The 24,266-nt window shown below is 36.8% G+C and overlaps 1 protein-coding gene and 1 long non-coding RNA gene across 4 annotated transcripts in view; one reads left to right on the top strand and one right to left on the bottom strand.

Annotated features, from left to right (window-relative positions):
* The first annotated feature begins 2,035 nt into the window (after window positions 1-2,035).
* LOC122352744 (E3 ubiquitin-protein ligase rnf213-alpha-like) overlaps window positions 2,036-24,266 on the top strand; it is a 59,704-nt gene continuing 37,473 nt past the window's right edge. For all 3 annotated transcript variants that reach the window (XR_006251922.1, XM_043250334.1, XM_043250333.1), the window contains exons 1-14: window positions 2,036-2,206; window positions 4,344-4,459; window positions 7,893-8,065; window positions 8,192-8,832; window positions 8,978-9,044; window positions 9,163-9,290; window positions 9,380-9,550; window positions 9,629-9,831; window positions 10,452-10,741; window positions 11,269-11,528; window positions 22,481-22,696; window positions 22,843-23,035; window positions 23,217-23,272; window positions 24,077-24,236. Coding sequence is in view for 2 of the 3 variants with exons in the window: in XM_043250334.1 (XP_043106269.1) it covers window positions 4,357-4,459; window positions 7,893-8,065; window positions 8,192-8,832; window positions 8,978-9,044; window positions 9,163-9,290; window positions 9,380-9,550; window positions 9,629-9,831; window positions 10,452-10,741; window positions 11,269-11,528; window positions 22,481-22,696; window positions 22,843-23,035; window positions 23,217-23,272; window positions 24,077-24,236 (2,661 nt within the window). In the remaining variant the exon portion in view is untranslated. The remainder of the gene's footprint in view (window positions 2,207-4,343; window positions 4,460-7,892; window positions 8,066-8,191; window positions 8,833-8,977; window positions 9,045-9,162; window positions 9,291-9,379; window positions 9,551-9,628; window positions 9,832-10,451; window positions 10,742-11,268; window positions 11,529-22,480; window positions 22,697-22,842; window positions 23,036-23,216; window positions 23,273-24,076; window positions 24,237-24,266) is intronic.
* Window positions 14,680-18,019, bottom strand: LOC122352745. Its single transcript, XR_006251923.1, has 2 exons — window positions 17,848-18,019; window positions 14,680-15,885 (listed from the first exon to the last, which is right to left on the bottom strand). It is a non-coding gene; the product is annotated as an uncharacterized LOC122352745 (long non-coding RNA).

Here is a 24,266-nt window from a genome sequence, read left to right as displayed (position 1 = left end):
TTTCACTGCTATGCTGATGATACTCAGCTCTATATTTCAGCGCAGCCTGGTGATACACACCAAATTGAGAATCTAACAGAATGTGTAATTGATATAAAAAACTGGATGATGAGTAACTTCTTAATGCTAAATTTTGAAAAAATGGAGGTGCTAATAATTAGACCTAAGAAACCCCATGTATAATAATCTAGAACACAGTCTAACACTTGATGGCTGCTCTGTTAATTCTTCATCATCAGTTAGGAACCTAGCTAGGTGTGCTGTTTGACAGCAATGTTTCCTTCAACAACCATGTTTCTAGCATCTGTAAAACTGCGTTTTTCCATCTTAAAAAAATATATATCTCAATTACGACCTATGCTTTCAACATCTAATACAGAAATATTAATTCATGCGTTTATGACCTCAAGGTTAAATTATTGTAACGCTTTATTGGGTGGTTGTTCTGCACGCTTGATAAACAAACTTCAGCTAGTCCAAAACGCAGCAGCTAGAGTCCTTAATAGAACTAGGAAGTATGATCATATTAGCCCAGTTCTGTCAACACTGCACTGGCTCCCTATTAAACATTGGATAGATTTTAAAATCTTATTAATTACCTATAAACCTAATAACCTAGCCTACACATAACACACCAATACACTTTTATTATTCAAATCCGTTAAAGGATTTTTAGGCTGCATTAATTAGATCCGCTGGAACTGGGAACACTACTTCTAAGCCACAATGTACTTGTGACATCGTAAAAAGAATGGCATCTATGCTAATATTAGTCTTGTTTCTTTCTCGCGCTCAGTGTTAGTCGAATTGATTACAGAGACCATCTCTGCATTTAATAACAAATTGTTCAATCTCGTCATTATACATCATTGTATTCTTCTGCTTTATACTGTTCAGTGCTTTGATGCAACCTGTGTTGTTAAAAGCGCTATATAAATAAAAATGATTGATTGATTTAATCACACTTGAATCCTCTTGAGTCTATCGTGACACTGTAACAGCCTCTAATGTACATAATAACTAAGATTATTTCACAAAGCAAGACAGTTTCTAAATCAGTGAAATGTTAGAAGTAGTGAAGAGGACTGCTAAGTCACTAAGAAAAAAGCCACAAACTATCCTGTTTGTCAGATTGACAACTGTTGCTGTCAATCTGACTCATTTTATAAACATTTAATTATCTTTTAAAAAGGCATTGCCTTTGGTTTTGGAGGTTACCTCAACTCCAAAGTTCTCTTTGTTTTTAGTTGGGCAAGAAGTTACATTTATATGTTAAATCATGTTTTTGTTAAATGAAAATTACGTCAACAGCACCTTTAGAAATATATTTATTGGGAAAAATGGTGACATGTTCAATACTTATTTTACCTGCTGTACTTGCTAGGCCTACTTAAGCACCAATTAAACTGGCTGTCAATAAATCTTATCTGATATATTAGAATTCACTTTAGGATTCATCAGTTAAAAGAGTTGTTTTAGCTTATGAAGTAACAAGTGCTATGACGTCAGTGATGATAACGATTTACTTTCCTTTAGCTACATTAAGTGCCTTTAAGTTATTCTATCACACATATTCTGCTAAAGTTTGTATTATTATACCACCACAACAGCTTTTGACCTTTCTGTAGTAAATGCTGATGCTGTGACAAATGTAAGCAGAACATGTAGTTTGTAGTCTTTAAAGAAGTAGGCTAGGCTACAAATAATAGGCTGCATTTCCCTGCAGAATATATTATTTCAAATTCTCCTATCTGATAGTTTGCTTACATGCTACTTTATACTTGTCAAATATGTGTAATGAAAATTAATAGCTTGTATACATGTAATATGCTGTGACTATAGGCGTGTGGGGATATTTTCTAAAGGCAGTGTACAGTAAAACCTTTCTGAAAAATCATTTTGAAAAATATTTTGACGTAAAATAGTGATGAGCCAAAAACTGGCATTCTAGCAGAAAATAATTTCCCGTTGTGTTAACGGCTTGTATTTTGTTTAAATGCATATACGTGAAAATCACGCCCATTTTTCACGAAACGAAACTTCGGAGATGTTAAGCTCTCTAGCTCTTCCTGAGTAGATACTTTCATGGTGTGTGCAGCATACAAACGTGATCAGATTTGACTGAAAGAATCACTGAGGGACAAATACACGGTGACATGTCACGGTGACATGTGTGCTTGTTTGTGAAAAAGCACACCTGCCCTAGGTAAGACACAAATTCCTTTGTCAGTTTAGCTTTAGCATGTCATATAAGTAAGAGCTCATATTGCGAGTTTGTCTTTATTGGGTGTTAATGTCATATATCAGGTCATCTCTACTGTTAAAATAACATTCGCACAGACTCTTCGTTCTTTTAAGTAAACTTGTCTGAGCAAAATTCTTGTTAGCTTGGTTGTCAACGTCACTATTGCGTTGTCGTGCTTGTTTCGGGCTATAGTCGTACAATTTTCCTGATACAATATTGGATTTTATGCACAGATCGTTAAGTTATGTTGTCGATCGTATGAGAGACGTATGCTTTTGTTTTAGTTTAATAGATTAGGTTGTAAAAGGATCGCCATTCAGACACGTCATTAGCCTAACATTGTCAGTAATGCCCTATGGTAAAGGAGCAGCTTAGATAATGTTTATTAACATATACTCATATGTGCTTGGTGATTACAAGCGTAATGTCTAATATATTATTTTAGTTTTATTTTGTGCTAGGTTTCTTTCTTCTTGCTCGCGTTACTTTTAATTTACAGTGACTTAAGCGATAGCGGCCTCTATTGGGGGAATCAACATATAGCGGAGGACCGCCTGAAAAAATACACGAATTTTTATGTTATTACAGTGGCAATTTTATTATTGTTTTTATTTTATATTATATACATTTCTGTACTGTTTTTATGTTGTGAAAGAGTGGATTTTTCACAGAAATAATAAAAAACACATTTACCGTGAATTCACCATCCTTAAGGAATGTACTTGTTAAGCACAAGGTAAAGTAGAGGAAAGTTGGAGTGGCTTGTTGCTTTTCTAGAATAGCGTCAACATATAGTATAGGCTTTTCAAAACATGATCTAGGTGTTGGCTTTAAAGTTTTGCCAAAATATAATAAAAGAATAATAAGAAGAAAGATCTGGTCAGTGAATTCCAGGTATGTGCAAGTAGAAGGCTTAACCAAAGTGTTTTTTAGAATAACGATGATGTAATGTTGAATAATTTACAGTGAAAATGTAAAATAGAATACAGTTAACTACAAATGTAAAATAAGTAGATTCCCACAGATGCATAATTTCAAGGTCATAACATATTAAATATGTATATTATTCCAAATTTGACATGTGAACTACACTGTACAAATTAAAACTGAGATTGAATCAGAAATGCTTTTTGAAACATTCTTAAATCATTAATGATTATCTGGTTGATTATGTCAGTTCCTGTGCTGCTGCCTGTAAAGGTAAACCGTTAAAAAACTGATTCAATGCATATAGCTGTTAAACTGGGAAAGTAATAAACAAAGCAGCTGCGCTACTTTCAATTAATCAAATATCCATTCGGAATTTTGTATTCACACTGGTATTCATTTACAATGCTAAATATTTAATATTTAGTCCCCAGCTATTTATTTTAAAATTCTTTTAAAACGCCTTACATTAGACCTTCATTATTTAACATTAAATGTACATTAATCTCACGCAATTCAAATATTAATTATTATTATTTTTAACAAAGATTAATAACTCCTGTAGCAAATGTAACTTTTGTTCATAGATAATATTAATGCATGAACTATGTTACCTTAATGTAATGTGATACCTATTTTTCTTTTAATTTATTTGGACTTGGATCTGCGTAAAATTCTTAAATGTATAAAAACTTTTGTGCATTGCTTTATTGTATTTAATGTTCAGATATTATTGTTGTAAGAAAAAAGGTATTAAACCTGTTACTGTATACTGTATTATGACAACACTTATATGCATAAATTAAATTTCAATATCATGATAGTAATCTATACTGTGATAAAAGCATTAGCAATTACAATCACACATTTTTTATACTGGCATATGCCTAGTATTTTGACTCAATTGTGTGTAGTAGGGATTTATTAGAGTCAGTCTAATTATTGGTTGTAAATACCCTGTTTCATTTTCAAGTGGATCTCTGCACTTGATGAAGTGTGAACCGTTTCTTACATGATTCCCACAGCCTGTATGTACTAAATTAACTTTTTATGGTGAACTTTGATTTGTATGCAAATTGAGTTCTAAGAAGTGGTGTGACCACTTGTATGTTGTTATTATATTGTGGAATAGTGGGTAAAACCCTTTGCCTCATGCTTGTGCTCTTTGCAGACATTACTGGAGAATGAAGTGTCCTCAGTGCAGTTATGTGTCTTTGGAAAAGGCACCAAACTTCTGTAGCAAATGTGGCTCTAAACTGACATCTCACTCAAATGAGACAGCATCAGGTGGGTATTTATGAGCATTTATGATTCTGTTGTTTGTAATTAGATTTTTATATCTATATATTTATATATATTCATATTTTTATATTTTATGTATTTTGTTTTTTCCTCTTTTGAATGCTAAATAATAAACATATATATATATATATATATATATATATATATATATATATATATATATATATATATATATATATATATATATATATATATATATGGCACACACAATGCCATTTCTGTAGGTTTTACAATTCTAAAATCTTTTCATTCCAAAAATGAAAAATGAATAATACAAGCTAGCCAGTGTATTCAGTAGGGTTAATGTTATTGTAAGATGCTTCAGAAGCACAGGTGTTATTGCATACAATAAAAATGAAATGCATGATAAAAAATGAAATGTAGCTTTGATACTTAAGTTCTTTTAAAAGAAAAATTTCTTGACAACTTGTAATAGAGAAGTATTTGACCAGCAGTATTTGTACTTCCACCTGTGTGAGTTATAGATTATTTTTAACATCCTTTTTGTTGAATGTTCTTTCAAATTTTTAGAAATGTGCTAAAACTAAAAACACTTTTGTAAAAGCATGTAAGGATGTAAAAGCAACAAAACTTATTACACAGTCAATTCCAGATAAACAGAATCAACCCCACCCTACATATTTTGTTACTGATTATACAGTTCTGACATTACAGAACCTTGACATGAGTCAACTTGAATTAACAAATAATGAATCGATGGTTTGCTCCTGACTGCCAATTTACAGCCTGGGACTTCCCTACCTCTTTGCTGTTTCTCTCATATTTGGACATAATGAGAAAGATGAAACCACCCGCTTGCACCCTGGACCCTTTTCCTGTAGCTCTGGTAAAATTTAACTTTTGTGCCACAGTCCTCTAATTTCTAAGGTTATCAACCACTCCCTCCAGGCTAGTCATGTTGCACCTGCACTGAAAATTGCTGTCACATGTAAAAGACTTTAGATTCAGAAGTCCTTGTTCTTTAACTTTCTATTTCTTACTAAAGTGTTGGTCATGGTCTACTTGGTCATGTTGGAATGAAATATAATTTCATTGCTATGATAATGACACTCAATTTTACCTTAAGACCAACTCATCCACTTCTGCTGCACTATGGTCTTTCACTTTAAGAACCTGTCCGAAGAAGCTAACATTTCCTGCAGTTAAACAACTCAAAGCCTGAAGCCATTCTAGGCACCCCACACCAGGTCCAGGTCAAAACCGTCCACTCAAACATCAGTTATCAAGTTCAGTGTTACAATAGACTCTTTTTTCACCTTTGAGGCTCTTGTTAAAGATCTGTGCAAGACTTCCTTTTTATATCATAGGAATATCACTAGACTTTGTCATATGCTCACTCTTGCAGAAGAGCTTGTCCATGCCTTTGTCTTATCCAGATTGAACCATTGTAATGTGCTTCTTATTAGGATCTCTGGCAAAACATACAAAAGTTGCAGTACATTCAAAACAGCGCTGGTAGGATCTGATGAGGATACACAAATACGATCACATCACCCCCATTTTCAAATCACAACACTGGCTTCCTGTTTCATTCAGGATTTTTTATAAGGTCTCCCTCCTTACCCATTAGTGCATCCATAATGATGCCTTATCATATTTCACGTTGCTCCTTACTTCACATACTTCTAAATATACACTACGTTTTGCATGAACATACAGTGGTATGTGAAAGTTTGGGCACCACTGTAAATTTTCATGATTTTTTTTATAAATCATTAGTTGTCTGGATAAGAAATTTCAGTTAAATATATCATATAGGAGACAAACACAGTAACATTTGAAAAGTGGAAACACAGGTGAATCCAATCATAAGAAAATATTTAAAGGAGGCCAATTGTAAGTGTTTTTCCTCTTTGCATCCTCTCTAAAGTGTGGCAACATAGGAGCCTTAAAACAACTCTCAGATGACCTGAAAACAATGATTGTTGAACATCATGGTTAAAGGAAGGATACAGAAAGCTGTCTCAGAGATTTAAGGAATTGGAAGACCAGAGGCACAGTTCTAGTTAAAGCCCAAAGTGGCAGACCAAGGAAAATCTCAGATAAGCAGAGGCGCAGGATGGTGACAACAGTCACAGTCAAACAATAGACCAGTTCCAAAGACCTACAACATCATCTTGCTGCAGATGGTGTCAATGTGCATCGTTCAACTATTCAGTGCACTTTACACAAGGAGATGCTGTATGGACGAGTAATGCGGAAAAAGCCTTTTCTCTGCACACGCCACAAATGGTGTGGCTTGAGGTATGCTAAAGCACATTTGGACAAGCTAGCTGTGGACTGATGAAACTTATTTGGGCAAAACAAGGGGCATTATGAATGGCGGAAAAATAACACAGCATTCCAAGAAAAACACTTGCTACCTACAGTAAAATTTGGTGGCAGGTCCATGATGCTGTGGGGCTGTGAGGCCAGTGCAGGGACTGGGAATCTTGTTAAAGTTGAGGGTCGCATAGATTCCACTCAATATCAGCAGATTCTGGAGAACAATGTCCAGGAATCAGTGACAAAGTTGAAGTTGCGCAGAGGCTGGATCTTTCAACCAGACAACGACCCTAAACACTGCTCAAAATCTACGCATTCATGCAGAGGAACAAGTACAATGTTCTGGAATGACCATCTCAGTCCCTATAACTGAATATTAAAAATATGTGGTGTTATTTAAAGTGGGCTGTCCATGCACAGAAACCATCAAACCTGACTGAACTGGACATGTTTTGTAAAGACGAATGGTCCAAAATACTTTCTGCCAGAATCCAGACTCTAATTGGAAGCGTTTAGAGGCTGTTATTTCTGCAAAAGGAGGATTCACAAAATATTGAGTTATTTTTTCTTTTCTGGTGCCTAAATTTATGCACATGGCTAATTTTGTTCAAATAATTCTTGCACACTTTCCAGAAATCATATCAAGTTTATTTCACTTCTCAAATATCACTGTGTTTGTCTCATATATGATATATTTAACTGAAATTTCTTATCCAGACAACTAATGATTTATAAAGGAAAATCATGAAAATTTACAGGGGTTCCCAAACTTTCGCATACCACTGTATCTCTTAAAACCCCCAAGGACTATGGGAGATCAGCCTTCCTGCTCAGACTTTGGAATGCTCTCCCTGACCAACTACTCCACCAACTCCAGAGACTGCCGATGCTTTTAAACATGCCCTCAAGCCTACATTTTATCAAATCATTTGAATGATTCCTAATTTTTTTATTATTATTATTTTATTATTTTCAATCTATAGCATTTTGGAATTCTGGGTGAATATAATGTACATTATTAAAAAAATACCTTATTGCTAAATCCCATTATGTAAAAACAATTGTATGTCCAAATTTTCTGTTGTACATTGGTTTTGTAAATGAGTGTGTGTCTGCTGTTCTTTTTTATCAGACAAGCCACAAGACAAGCCACAAGACAAGTCTCAAACATCCTCAAACATTCCATGCAGTACAGATACAGAAATATCTGATATCAGCCATAAATTAGAAGCATTGGATAACCAGAATGCCAGTGTATCTCCAAAACGACCAAATGAGGATATAAACCCTAATCAAAAGAAAAAGGTGCTGGACATTAATATCAGTTTTAAGATTCAAATAGTATTCAAATAGACCTGTATTTCCTTTTTCTATTTTTTTTCTTATTCTATTGTTAATAATTCATAATACATATTTTTGCTGCTTCTACAGAAAAGAAAGAAAAAGAAGAAAAAAGCATTTGTTGCAGAGGGGCCTTCGTCTCTTACCTCTGATCTCTCTGATATATCTCTGGATGATAAAGAGAAGAAAATGGAGAAAGACCATTCTACTGACAGTGATGGCTGTTTCTGCACTGTAGATGACATGCCTAAATCTTCCTTTCATTTGAGCCCACCAGAGAATCAATCCTCTGGGTCAACACAACTCAACGCAATTTTACACCATGCTGGTAAAGATCAGTGTGTTGAGCAGGCAAAGCTTAATTCAACACACAAGCCCATCAGCACCAGCACTGACAGTGATTCTCCAGCAGTGCCAGTGGGAGCAGATGAGACAGCTGAAAAAAACAAAACTAAATCCAAGAATAAGGGGCAAAAAAGCATGTCTGCCAGAGCACAGATCACTCTAGAACAAAATGCTAATGTGGACCAGAATGTAAACATTAAGAGCAGCACAAGCGATCAAATGGAAACAGATTGTCAAAACGTGAATCAAAGTCCCAGTGGAGATTCTATTATGAAGGTTGAGCACAGTGAAAATCAGCAGTCTGCTCACACTAACCAGATGAATCCAGAATCTAAAAAAATCAATGAAAGCGGTGATACAGAAACCAAAAAAGACAATCTAAAAAAGTATGCCAAATATTTTTCTTGTATTATTTATTTATAAAAACAAATATTTTTATTTTAATATATAACTTACTTTTATCTCAGTTTCTTTTGCCATTTTATACAATTAAAATTGCCAATAAATACACTTCGTCTTTAAAAATCACAGAAATCAAAAAGAGGAATCACAGAAATCATCACAGGAAAAGGTGTTTGGCCTACAGAGTAAATTAAAGGTAATTTATATAAATCTAAGTGCTGGTTTATATATTAGGAAAATTGATGTATTGGTCTGTTACTGGAAGTTACGAATAGAACATTTGACCTTAAACATTTGGTTTATTTTATGAGTAGAAGAATCAGGATTCTGGCAGAGATGTATCAGTGAAAGCCGCTCAGAGTCATAAGCAGCAGTCTTCACATGAAAAGAAACACGATCAAAATGACAATACAAAAAGTCAGTGTGAGATGCCTCCAAAAAGGTATGCAGAATTGTTAAATGAATGCAGAATGCATGAATGCCTACAGAAATTTGTTTTTACATTTTTATTTGCAAATTTTTGAATTACAGAAATCCAACATCAGCTCAATATATAGGTTCCAGTGACAGACTGATCATTTACTTTCATGCAGTCCTGTCAAAAGACTTCAAATTTAACTTAGAAGAAGATCTAATATTTATAAGGGCCGGTGGTTGCCTTGGTGACTGGGAAAATGATTTGGTCGAGCTGTCTGTGTCACGGTGAGTTAAGTTTTTTCTGATGCAATTTTTTATTATTTATTACTGAAACCATTTATTTAAGAAATAATATGATTTTAGGGATCTCGGTGAGCATGGATTTCTTGTTGAAGGGAAATTTGCATGCAAGAAGACCAGTGCAGAAGCTGTGTCCATACCATATAAGTATGTTGTATATAAAGCAAAAAAGCAGAAGTATGAGTTTGAATACATCTACAAACTGGATTCAAATGAAACCACCAATAGATGTTTGTTTGTCAAACCACGTCTCCTAAATGATGAAGGTTGGTGAAGCTTGCCAAAAATATGTATTCAAGTTTCATTTGTATTAGGGTTGTAACAGTACGCGTATTTGTACCGAACCATTTTGGTACGGGTCTTTTGGTCTTTTGATTGTGTAACAAACAAATAAAGGATTAATAATTTTTTATTGAGAAAATTCAAAAAACAAATAGTATTTTGACAGTCTTTGATGTGGAATGACAGAGGCTGTATAAACGCCTTTAAGGCACTCCAGAAATATGCTTGTATAAACTTGACGCAAGCATTGATTTGAGCGACCATGATCAGCTCTGGTTTCCATGTCTGAGCGAGTAAATGGCAGTATTTCTCTGTACTCGTTTTAACGTGATACTCATAGAATTATGGTGGTGTCCAGTTTTATGTCAGCAAAAAAGTGGATCATTTTAAACATAAGTCATAGGTTTTTTCCTCCTGAATTGACCTAAAAAGGTATGTACCACACCATCATATTTGTGTACCGTTACACCCCTAGTACCGATACAGTAGGTATATAGTGCTTAACAAATGTATATACTGTATATATATATATACACTGCAATTCAAAAGTTTGGGATCTGTGTGTGCGTTAACAGACCTAATTTGTTCTTTTTGTATATTGCAGGAGAGTGGCATCAGTATGACGACATAATCTGTGTGGAACCCTCTAAGAATATGTTGAAACGGCTCAAAGATACTTTTTGGCATGATCAGAGGAAAGATGTAATTCAGGGGAGAGAAATTGCTGGTAAAATCATGCTGGAAACTATTTTTGACCTCCTGAGGAACTGGAGCAAAATTAACCTCAACAACTTCTTAAGTCAGCTACGACAGTTTTATGAAGTTTATGGAAACCCTTTTGTATTTGAAAAGACACAAATGAAATGGTACTCACTCAAGTACGATGAGAAAGATGTGAGTAAACCATTTGGATTTCAGCATATACTGACAACATTAGTTCACACAACAATGAAAATGTCATTGTTGAGCTCAGATTAGACCTAAATCATAAGAACATAATTTGACACATTGACAATCCTAGTGTCAACTATATTCAGAGTAATTTTTTTATTGCCTTTCTTTAAGCACATTATTATCATAGTAGTAAAGTCCCGTTTTGATCGTACTCTAATTAAAATGTACTAATAAATGTTTATGTATTGAATATACCTGTAGTGAGTTTAATCTATTTTTTTTTGTCAGATTTTTTTTTTATTTGCAGTTGCCTGGTTTAGCTGTAAAATGTGTGCATTACCAATGTGTAAATTAATATTATGTAGTTTAGCAATATTTGTCCTTTTGTGTTACACTGAAGAAAATATGTCCTACAGTTTTATGACCAAGTTTTTAAGATTTCACTTTTTGGTTAACTATGTTTTTAAGATGTGATCAAATGCAAACATCAACATAGAATTTAACACAATCTCATTTTCATTTGTCAGGTGAGCAATCTTGTGAAGCAGTTTATGCTTCAACAGGTGACTCCAGAGTTGCAGAAAGACAACAAAGAAAGTAGTACTTTCATCAAGGAACCACTAAAAGCTGCTCTTATTATGGTGTATGTGTGGAAACAGTATCATCTAGACTTAGACAATGGGACTCTTTCTCGTCTCTGCACTGCCCTTTGCCTGCCAAAATTACCAAAGGATGAGTTCTTGTCTTTCTGGACTGACATAATCAAATCATTCTCAACAATAAAAAAGTGAGTACAAGTATTTCCAGTATACATGTATTTTAGAGAGAAAGAGTGTCATAAAAGAGATGCCCCTGGAAATGCATGTTTTAGTTTAGTCATAAGAAATTTATTTGTGTGTGTGTTTTAAGCGTTATTCATTAGCATGGTTACTTTCACAAATGATAACAAACCTGGTGCCCATTTCAATAAGATAGTTCAACCAGCTCTTGAGTTTAAATTTGAACTTTGAGATGACTTACCATGAAATAGGAAACTGTGAGTTTTCAGTTTCAGAACAGCTGAATTGTTTTATTTTAATACTTTAATTCTTAATAACTGTTAACTGTTAATTAATTACTTAACTGTTATAATATCAGAATTGAAAACTGTAAATTATAGAGCTATTATTGATTATGTTCATTTTAATGGTATCCCATGGCACAAAAAAAGTGACAGCTGCTAAAAATTAAATACAAAAAATTCAATCAAGCTAAAGCTTTAAGCATGAAAGGTTAATGGATATGTAAATAGGGGTAATAAGGGTAAATAAGGGTATTTTACAAACATTTGACATTAAATGGGCCATTTAGTCTCTATTTCAATACACTGCACTTTTTCACATAATATTTCCTTATTCAACCTTTTACATACTTGACGATCAACTGTGTTGTTCCTCTTCTCTATGTTGAGACCTTCCCACTTTTTTTGCTCCAACCCTAGATGCGGCTGTGGGTTGATTCAAACACAACATCTGCACAAACATCAGCTAGACAAACAGTTAGGGTTAGGGCATCAGACTGACACGAAAGAGAAGAAATTGCTGAATAAGGCTGGTACTTCTTTTTTGGTGCACAAGCGTATTCTTGTCACTTTATTAAATTAAAGGAATACTCCACTTCAAAATGGAAATGTATTATAAAGTCACTATAGCGCCATTTTGGAGAGCATCCACTGGAAGCACATACGTAAGAAAAGACAGACTATTTTTTGTTTTTGGGTGAAATATCCCTTTATGTAATATAAATATGCCTATGCATATTTAAGTACATTTCTACCTTTGGATAAATTCAAGTGTGCAGGATACCTCATGCTGGTACACCAGATTGAAGAAGTATGATGCAAACAAAGCAGCAAATCCTGTCACAAATTTTGGGTGTGGATTCACGACGACCTCAATACTAAATGCAACATATAAATAGAAACAGGCTAAGTTTATTAAATAGTTTACAGATTTTGGATCATTGTACATTACCTAAGACAATCTTGAAGAATCTGGAAGTGTAAAATTCTTTTCCACATTGGCCACTGTTGCTGACACCTACAAGACGTAAAAAATTTAATATAATTAGGAAAAAAGGATATCGGACAATATAATAATTTATGAATTTAGAGGAATATAGCTTTCTTACCTATGCAGTACTGTCAGTAATTTAGCACATAGAAAAGGATCAACATTCAGTCTTACTGATTTGTGAACAGCACACAGAGACAATCAGTTGTGTATAGTTAGGTCTGGGTGATATATCACATGTATTTGCGACACTGAACACAATATTTTGTAGCTTGTCTGAAAAGTTTAATCTTTGTATTAACTGCTACCCCATTTGAAAATGGGGTACCCTCTAATCAAGGCATGCATTTGCTACATATGTATCCCTTATTCCCTGATAGAAGGAACAGAGACTTTTATGTTCTGACAACAGACTGGGGTCTTGCTTGGAACCCTGATTTGCTCTGATTAAGAGAAAATGGCAATTAAATTTGGCAAGTGGTTAACTAATCCTGTGCCACTTTCCGTCACACGGGTAACCTCTCATCAGGATTTGCTGAGGAGCCAAGAACTGGTCCCTGGCACCCAAAGATCGTTCAAAGTCGTGGCAAGGGGACATAACGTCTTTGTTCCCTCCATTAGGAAAACAAGGGTTACATACATAACTGAGATGCTCCCTATCTTTCAGTACACTTTCAAGGTGGAGGGTGACAGCCAACCTTTCTTGGCAAGGCGAACAAAAACAGACTTCAGTGCATAGGCCTGCCTTGTACAAGGGGCTCTAGCCTTAGTGATCATGTCCACCACAGCCTGTGGTAGAACACTCAAGTCTGATGCGTCCCACCCAGAAACCACACATAGAGGTTCCAGAGATCCGGACACGGTGCCAATGGTGCCTAACCACAGGGAAAGGATGTCCTTCCTCAGCATGAGTTCTGGGAAGCATGAGTTCTGGGAACCAGATCTGGGTGGCCAGTTTGGCGCAGCCAGCAAGATGTGCTCCTGAGTCTGTGTAAGGAGGCTCGCTGGGGGAACTCATACTTGCGTAGAGCCTTGCACATCCATGCTGAGGGAGACCTCAGTCAGAGAATAATACATCTGGCAATGGGAGGAGAAGCAAACAGATCTACCTTCTCCGAATCAACTCCAAATCGGCCGGATCGTCTCGGGATGGAGTCGCCATTCTCAGGGCTGTCGTTAAAAGCACATGTGGACAGTGCACAGATATTTGAACTGCATCTGATTCCAAAGAAGGAGATGGCAAGCGTGGTCTGACATGTGGCATGAACGTAGAACCCTCTGTTCCTTGGAACAGAGAGAACATGTTTTTCATCGTCAACCCATGCACCTGAAGACCTGGAGGACAAGGAAACTGCTCTTTTTTTTTTTTTAAGTTTTGGAAATAGAAGAAAGGAAACAGATGATTCTCCACCCATCCCTCTTCCGGGGGAAGGAGACAAGCAAGGAAGAAGTGGCTAACAGCCTACAAGCCTGGGACAGCAGATGAAGACTATTCCTCCAAGTGGCAGGGTTTTGCGTGCACAAGTGCACTGCAACCACACTCTCCACCTGGGCAATGTCAACGTACCCCTAGCCACCATCGAGGGTAGTGAGGATGGCAGAGGCAGACAAGCAGCTTCCATCCAAAAAAGGCCACAAACTTATCAGCTCCTTGTGCACCTCCGGGAATAAAAAAGAACTAGGCATAGTCTTGGAGAGTGTCTGCCTCAAGATAAAGAGCTTTGAGCCACAAGTAGTCTGAATTAGGGATTTTAGGGATTTTGATTGTTCTTTGACATACGTTTGGGAATTGTGAGCAGGAGAAACTGTCTTTGTATCTCTGCACATGATCCAAGATGGTGGCGCTGCAGTAACACACAGTGGCCACTCTGGAACCAAATTGGTGGGGTTTCAGCTGGAATTCTGCAGGGCATGGACACCAACAACAGTTGTGTCCACGCATACGACAACCTGACACTGAAACTGCTCACTAATCTGCATGACGACATTGTACGCAGACTCTGTGACCTCTGCTTGCTGTGCAGACCAGGCCCTCAATCCTCGCTGTCACCTTATGCTGAAGGCCGGGGAAGAGGACGTCCCAAGCAGTGTTCGAGGAAGCGAGGGTACACGGGCTATTAGTGAGCTGCAGAATGCTCACCGCGATGAACTGTTTATCATCGCCAGAGATTTGAATAATGCAAATCTCAAAAGAGTGCTCCCCACATTCTATCAGCATATGGACTTTGCTACAAGAGGAGCGAACATGCTGAATCTTGTTTACACAAACATTCCACTCTAAACCGGTTCTGAAACGAATTAAAAACTTTTATCTGATTTTAGCTTTACCTCGAGCAGGTAGCAACAGATCTGGGCATGAGTTTAACTTTCCAGTCACATAACACACAAACGAGAATTCGTAATAATGAAACAAAATTTATTAAACAGTACCTACTAATTGACAAGAGTACACTGAGAAGACTAATGTAACCCAGCTTACTAGTGAGTAGTAGCAGAGGCAGAATCATAGAACAAACAGCAAACTGTATGATCGATGTGAAGTATGAAAAAAAAAGAAAACACTGCCAGAATAAAATATATGCCTAATTAAATTAACTATTTATGAAAAAAAAAATAAAAGTAAAATATGCAGGATTAGGATAGTGGCGTCCAATGAAATCGCTTTTTGCATGACGTCAATACGTCGTACGCGATCGCGGCAGGTTTGCAACGCATAGTGTTCTGGATCTTTCTTTTCTCCGTGAACTTGAGCCGAGAGCAGACGTCCATTACTGCTCCGGGAGATTTAGTGCTTCCTAAACGATTGAGAGAAAAGCGGAGCACGGTTGAGAGTGTATCTTCAACCAGTTACCATCAGGATTTTCCTTCCTTATATGTACATTAGACTGAGTTTCCTTGGCCGGGTTTTATTTTTTTTCTTCTTGGGTTTGTTCTGTGTGATGTCTTGCTGATGTTCAGCCACAGAATATAGTCCGCTTATCTGCGAATCGAGTGAAGTGTGAACCCTTCCTGGAGTGTGAATCGTCTCAACTGTGTGTGTAACGGAAAAGTTGGACTGGCGAGCCGCCCGTTAATCGGACCCTTTGAACAATCCTGTTGAAAGAACATCAAGGTTGAACATACTCGTCTTTGAATGACTGATTGTACATTTATTCTGTTTAATTTGTAAAGGTTTATTGTTAACATTTTCAGCATTGAGTAAGAACAAAAATAATAGCAAATCAGAGATAAGGGAAATACAAACCGGATTCCAAAAAAGTTGGGACACTATACAAATCGTGAATAAAAACTGAATGCAATGATGTGTAGGTGCCAACTTCTAATATTTTATTCAGAATAGAACATAACTCACGGAACAAAAGTTTAAACTGAGAAAATGTACCATTTTAAGGGAAAAATATGTTGATTCAGAATTTCATGGTGTCAACAAAGCCCAAAAAAGTTGGGACAAGGACATTTTCACCACTGTGTGGCATCTCCCCTTCTTTTTACAACACTCAACAGACGTCTGGGGACAGAGGAGACCAGTTTCTCAAGTTTAGAAATAGGAATGCTCTCCCATTCTTGTCTAATACAGGCCTCTAACTGTTCAATCGTCTTGGGCCTTCTTTGTCGTGCACCTTCCTCTTTATGATGCGCCAAATGTTCTCTATAGGTGAAAGATCTGGACTGCAGACTGGCCATTTCAGTACCGGATCCTTCTCCTACGCAGCCATGATGCTGTGATTGATGCAGAATGTGGTCTGGCATTATCTTGTTGAAAAATGCAGGGTCTTCCCTGAAAAAGATGACGCCTGGATGGGAGCATATGTTGTTCTAGAACCTGAATATATTTTTCTGCATTGATGGTGCCTTTCCAGACATGCAAGCTGCCCATGCCACACGCACTCATGCAACCCCATACCATCAGAGATGCAGGCTTCTGAACCGGCGTTGATAACAACTTGGGTTGTCCTTGTCCTCTTTGGTCCGGATGACATGGCGTCCCAGATTTCCAAAAAGAACTTGAATCGTGACTCGTCTGACCACAGAACAGTCTTCCATTTCGCCACACTCCATTTTAAATGATCCCTGGCCCAGTGTAAACGCCTGAGCTTGTGGATCTTGCTTAGAAATGGCTTCTTCTTTGCACTGTAGAGTTTCAGCTGGCAACGGCGGATGGCACGGTGGATTGTGTTCACTGACAATGGTTTCTGGAAGTATTCCTGAGCCCATTCTGTGATTTCCTTTACAGTAGCATTCCTGTTTGTGGTGCAGTGTCGTTTAAGGGCCCGGAGATCACGGGCATCCAGTATGGTTTTACGGCCTTGACCCTTTCTCACAGAGATTGTTCCAGATTCTCTGAATCTTTGGATGATGTTATGCACAGTTGATGATGATAGATGCAAAGTCTTTGCAATTTTTCGCTGGGTAACACCTTTCTGATATTGCTCCACTATCTTTCTGCGCAACATTGTGGGAATTGGTGATCCTCTACCCATCTTGGCTTCTGAGAGACACTGCCACTCTGAGAAGCTCTTTTTATACCCAATCATGTTGCCAATTGACCTAATTAGTGTTAATTGGTCTTCCAGCTCCTCGTTATGCTTAAATTTACTTTTTCCAGCCTCTTATTGCTACTTGTCCCAACTTTTTTGGGATTTGTTGACACCATGAAATTCTGAATCAATATATTTTTCCCTTAAAATGGTACATTTTCTCAGTTTAAACTTTTGTTTCGTGATTTATGTTCTATTCTGAATAAAATATTAGAAGTTGGCACCTACACATCATTGCATTCAGTTTTTATTCACGATTTGTATAGTGTCCCAACTTTTTTGGAATCCGGTTTGTAGTTTATGACAGGGTTTATACCAAACATCAGTTATTATCAACTATGTGAATTAATGTGAAAGAAACAAAAAAAGCAAGAAATTACTCTGATAAGTAGTATTGCAAGACAGCCCTGTAAGAAAAGTCATAGAAGTTGTCACTACTGAATGCAAACGAAGGTTGCTTATTTTTTTTATTTTTGTTTTGCTCATTGTTAAAATACAAATTTCCTTCGATTCTTACCTTAAATCTTGTGTCTGTGTGTTCACTGCTGTTGCAAAATCTCTCTCTTAGGACGAATCTACACTTCTGAAATTACTGGTCCATTGATAGACAAGTTATACAAAATTTGGGTGTCACGGGTTACACTAAGCATACACACACACACACACACACACACACACATACATTCATACACACATTCACGGGTTGGAAGGGAAAATGGATAATTGTCTGTCCAAAGTCTGTTAGCTAGTTCTGAGATCGCACTAAGAGCACCAACAAAGCAAAGTTAGGGTTTAGCTTTGCTTATATGTGTCTGCGCCAATCCAGTAAAGAGATGAAAAGGTAGTTTTACTACTCGGCTTGTCTGGGGAAATCCCGGCTTGCTGATTGGTCAGGCTCGTCCGTGGGATGACGCGGTCGGGCTTTCCCGGGCCGTTCGAATGGAGTCTCTCTAGCTTGGTGGTTCGCTTTGGATGAACCGAGGTGGTTACAGAAAGGGCAGTGAGTGTCCGTGGAGTGATGTAACGGAGCGGACCGGAGTCGAGGGTATCGGGTCGTTCTCGTTCAGAGTCTTCTAACTTCTCCAAGTTCCGAAGTTTCTCCGTTTCCTTGGCAATTCCTGCAGCGACCCGACTTCCCCTGCGGCTCCTGGTGGTTCCGAAAACTCTCTCGACTCAACTCAGAGCTCCCTCTTCCTGTGTTTTGAGGTGCAAGTTTTGGGCCGTGCCCTGGGCAGTTGTCCAATCCCGAGGTCGAAGGGGCGTGTCCCCGCCTGCTTTTGACTCCAGTTTCGTGCATATTTTATCCCAGTTAGAACTGACATTTCTGCACTTCTGTTCCTTATCAAAAGCTTATAAGTAGGATACACAGTTGTGCATTGGACAAACACACATATTCCTTCACCATGATATTGGAAACATCATCAGCTTCAATTTGATATCAAACATGCATTATCTAGCACTTATGGAACGCTATCTGTTAGAGGATTGTTCAAAGATTACACAGCGGTTTCTACATACATCCCAAAACATTTATTAAACAGTCATTTATACCTGAACCTATATTTGTTGGAAAAGAAAGCATTTAGATTGTTCATTTAGTAGTTTTACGTGAGTCCTGGCAGTTCCTTTGTTGTAGCGAAAAGGAAAAGGCGCGCTTTTAAGGAATGTGTGTTGGGACAGAGCAAACCTCCCTGGTGGGGTTGAAAGTGTAAGGCTGTCCTGAACACACGCTGATTCACGGCGGGAGTCTTATCACCTTTTGACTTGGTGGCTTGGTAGAACGGGTCCCGGGTCAGTGCACAGAACAGGTTATCGTGCTGTCGACCAGATGTTGCATTTTAATCATCCCAATCTTGATGTGGGTACGCTCGGATTGGCCGAGCTCACTGCAGTGACAGTCTCTTGAAAACATTTGGCAGACTTTGCGGCACTCTGCATCGCTCTGCTGACCATCTTGATTGCCTTTTTGGTCCGGGGTGCGGAGGATGCGTGGTTTTACGACCTGGTTTTAGAGCAATCCCCCCTTTTATGGTTTGTGTCTGTTCATCAAGGCCTCACAGTACTGATTGGGAAATGTTTAAGGAGGCTGCAACCAATGGCGACTCCATTGACTTGGAGGAGTACACATCATCAGTGACTGGCTACATTAAGAATGTAACCGTCTCCAAGACCATCACCACACGTTCCAACCAGAAGCCGTGGATGAATGCTAACCTGCGTGCTCTCCTGAAGGAACAAGACTCCACCTTCAGAGCAAAGGACCGGGGGGCTCTAAAAACAGTGAGGGCCAAACTGTCCCCAGCCATCAGAGAAGCGAAGCGTACTCAAGAGAATCCATGGACACTTCCAGAACAGGGGTGACTTACAATATCATCCAAACCGCTCTACGGATGATGCAATCACCACAACCCTCCATCTCACCCTCTCACACCTGGACTCTAAAGGAAATTACATTTGAATGCTGTTCATTGACTTCAGTTCAGCAACTGGATCCTGTTGTAACCAGTTGTAACTGGATCCTGGATTTTCTGACAGGCAGACTTCAGTCAGTCTGGATCGGGAACCGCATCTCCAGCACCACCACACTGAACACTGGAGCTCCTCAGGGCTCATCTCCCTCCACCCATCCTGACTGAGAGGGAACATTAAAAGCGTCCTGTGCAGCTGCATCACTGCCTGGTTGGGAAACTTTATCGGAGGACAGCTGAAAAGATTATTGGACTTCTCTGCCCTCTATCACGGACATTTCCACCATTTATTTTCTGCAAGTCGTAATTAAAACATTGTATGACATTGTGTCATTTGATGCTCATATTTCTTTTGTGTTAGTACCTGATAACACACCTAAAAGAATTAAATTGCCCTATGAAAAATTTTATTAGGATGTTTTTGCACATCCTGTTTTTCCCTGCTTGAAAAACTCTGTCCAGTGAATAGATGAGCTCAGCACATGTGTGGTTTTGTTAACAATTTCTGGTTTACTTTCAGAAAAGGCAGTGTGAAAGTAAACCGCTCCAAACATAAAAAAAAATCTACATTGTATTTGGTCCAAGCCAAAGCAAGTGAATTAGCAAACTTTCCTTCTCGGCTTTTTAGTGTATTTTTTAGTGTACTTTAAACCCATTTTTACACAACTGAACTGCAGTCCCATGAAACTCCTCTTTGACAGATCTATGCCCATGGAAACAATTCTCAGTGTCAGCGTAATGCACATTTTCCCTAAAACCAGCATTGCCAATGTTTTGAATAAAACTACCATAAAATTGTACTGATCAAATAAACATGCATGTGAGAGGCCACTTTTTATGTTGTCTACTTCAGTCTAAAAGCGTAATTAATAGATAATTAATACTTATAACGTATCCACTATCTGGTAAGAACATCACTAAACATGAATTAAAATTAAGCAGACATACAATGTTATTTAAATTTTCATCACTGTTTTTACTTGTGCAGTCAATATATAATACAGCCAATGGCTCTAAACAGAAATACTAATGAATAATCTTTTTTGGAAAAAATACAACTACCTCAACATGCTTCCTCAGATTTGATTGCAAGAAGAATAGAGTACAAAAAAAACTGGGAGAAACCAGGCTCAGTTTAGGCCAATTCTCCTCTAGCCGGACGCCCTGCACTTAATTTCCAGTTAAATTCTGCCTTCTGTGAAAACATCGTCATTTCTACTTCTACTGAAGTAGAAATGTGTGTGTGCCTGATGCCTGAAAATATTGATCATTGGTTCTCACATCAAGCATGCACATTTGAGGTTACGTTTACCATATTTAATGTGCATAAGATAAAAAAATGTAATGTACTTTTTAAGTTAAAATAAAATTGTAAGAAGTAAAAAGGACATTTTTTTTCTTCAGAAATGTAATCAAGTAAAAGTAGTCAGTTTAAAATAAAATTACTTAAAGTAAATAAAGTAAAATTCCCCAAAAATGATACTAGTAAATAATAATACATAAATAATTAAGTGTAAGGTGTAAGTATTTAACACCTCTGGTGATATATATATGAAGTACATAAATCAAGTAATTGAGTACATTTAATTGTATTAAGTAATCCTCATTAATTTTACTCCAAAAAACACAAAATTATTGTGTCAAATAGCTGCCACAAATATCCGCACCTGAACAATCGCCCCCTGGTGAGACTTTAAAAATTCAAGTTTTAGGCAAGATTTTAAATGAATCCTTGGCCATCTTCAAAAATCGGTTAAAACACGTTAATTATTTTTTTCTAGCTTCTCTATTCTTTTTCTATTCTATTTTTAGATATTTACAATTAATAAAAACAAAAAAGGTCTTGTATATAAATAGCTTGTTCTATTCAATTTCTATCTATTCTAGTTTTATTTATTAAATAATGTAAAAATCCTTTTCCATGTGTTCTTATTGTATGATAAGCTAACTGTAGTGTGTTTTAGCACTTGCGTATCATTGCTCTTTTGTTGATTTTGATTGCTTCCAATTTCTCATTTGTTACTCACTTTTGATAAAAGCATCTGATAAATGTCTACATTTTATTGTAAATATAAACATTATAGTCTATTCCCCTTACTCTATAACAAATATTTTATATTTAATTCAGTTGTACCAGACAGATGAGCTGAACACAGTCAGATGTATATACACTAGAAGTTGTCTCACGCCATTCTAATGCTTTGGTCATGCTTTTTGTTAGGTGTCATGAAAAAAGTTAAAGATGCAGTCTGCAACTTTTAGTGCTCTAGCAGTTAATAAATAGAACTGTGCAAATTTTGGACAAACATTGCAGCCGGTGCTACTTCTGTCTGTTTATGTCTATGACAAGCCATGCAGGTACTGGGCTACTCAGCAACAGTACCCACCCAAACCAGTCTAAATATTCTGAATATTCCGATTCAAGATAAGCCAAAAACACAGTTTAAAAAATTTAATTATGATTTATGGTGCACTTAATATATAAATTGTTAATTTTGAACACGAAAAATGGACTGCAGTTATTTACTATTTAAATGTATGTTTTTGCCCACTTCACTTTTTAATGCAAGTTTTTCAGAGGGGAAATTAATGTGTATTGTATTTGTGTGTGTGTGTTTGTGTAATGCGTGCTTCAACTTTTCACATTGTCTAACATGTCTTGAACTTTGATTCCCTTTTCAGCTTGTCTGAGATGGTAGAGACACTGATCCTCAAAGTGAGAGCTGCCAACATGATTAGATGGGTCATTGTAATTCCACTACTGCATCTTCTCAAAGGCACCTCAAAACCATTTGAACCACTGTTTATTAAGGTCAATCCACAATTTGAGCAGAACTGGGCTGGACTGCAGGGACTCAAATCAGCTAATATAACTTCAATCGGAAGCCAAGACAGAAGGTATTTAGTCTGAGTTTGCAAAGGGTTCACATTTTGAATCTTCAGGGAAACCTATGTGTGTTCAAATGTTCAAATGGCAACCTGATTTTTTTTGTGTATCATGATCCATTTGTGATTTTTATCATTGTTGAATCCCTCTGCTTTAGAGCGATGTTAAATCTTATGGACACACATAGACATTTGGTGGAGGTGGACAAACCTCTGGCCAGATCTTGGATGTATCTGATGACTGTAGATGAGTTGGTTGAGTGCAGCTCCATCATTCATGCAGAACTCTTAGACATCCTGCAGCTTTTCACCATGAAATGTCCCAGTGATATATCCTTCAGTATTTCCACCGTAAGTGTTAATAAATAAGATAAGATAACACAAGAAATAACCATTGAGTATTGTATTGTACAAACCACAAAATTCTTAAAAAATTGGGACACAAGAAAGACACAAAAGAAACTGTACTTGAGAAAAACTGATCAGTTTTGGCTATGTAGATTTAATTATCATTATTTTTGTTTTATCTTAGAGTGTAGCAGATACTCTGGCACACATTCATAGTCATTTGCTCGAGCAACGATACAGGTAAAGTTGTTCAACAAATTAATTTTTTTTTCGTAGGAAAAAAATAAATTTGAAATTGTGTTATTGCATGATTTTTGTAATGATTTGTTATTGAAATGTTACCACAAGCAGATTGTAACTTCATAGACACAGACAATAACTACAATAGCCAAATTTGTCAAAACAAAACAAATCAAAAATATTGTGTATTCTGGGATTTGGAAATTCCTTGAATACATAAATTAGAGTATCTTTGAGACAATTGTTATGAGCCAGTCACTTGAGTTGTATCTGCCAATAACTGACCACTTTAAATTAGAAATTCTTTCAACAGATGGCTGTTAAAAGAGAGAAAAGGCAGTAACTGCCTAATACAAAATAAAATGTTAAATATTTAAATATTTAACCATAGCAATATGTCATTTTCAAATCAATGTGTACTTTTTGTACTTAGTGTACTGAATTGAAAGAACATTATCATGAAGATATAATTATACCCAATATTATGAATATATTAAGGTTTTAGTCACGCATCTTGAAAAATTTCAGAACTTCCTTCTGCAATCTTTATCAAAAGCTGCTAGGTTGTTTTAGTGGTGTACAAAATTTAACCAAACATTTTATCTCAGTATTTTTGGGGATTACATTTTTTTTATTCATATGTATATATTAAATAAAACTCTTTTATTTTACATTTGCATTTATCCTCTGTTCATGTCTTAAAATGTATTTAAAGTTCTCTAAATCTTATTTAGGAGAGAAAAATCTCAAATGTAGTAAACATTCCACTGTATACTGGTTAACTGACTTTAATTGCTGTTTTAGCTGCCCCAGTGAAGAATATGGCATTCAGTGCATACAAGCAGCATGTAAGCTTTTAGAGAAGATCTGCAATAGAATTCATTACTACAGCTATGCACAAAATTTCACTGAAATTCCTGTTGCTTGCATGAGCCTAGTGGCCTCCGTATCAGGATTTGCTCAGGTATACTGTTCTGCAATTTTTGTTTTAAAT

Source organism: Puntigrus tetrazona, chromosome 10, assembly GCF_018831695.1.
Source record: "Puntigrus tetrazona isolate hp1 chromosome 10, ASM1883169v1, whole genome shotgun sequence".
Classification (NCBI taxonomy): Eukaryota; Metazoa; Chordata; class Actinopteri; order Cypriniformes; family Cyprinidae; genus Puntigrus; species Puntigrus tetrazona.
Note: the sequence above shows the minus strand (reverse complement) of the source record. Positions and strands in the feature narration are given on the sequence as shown.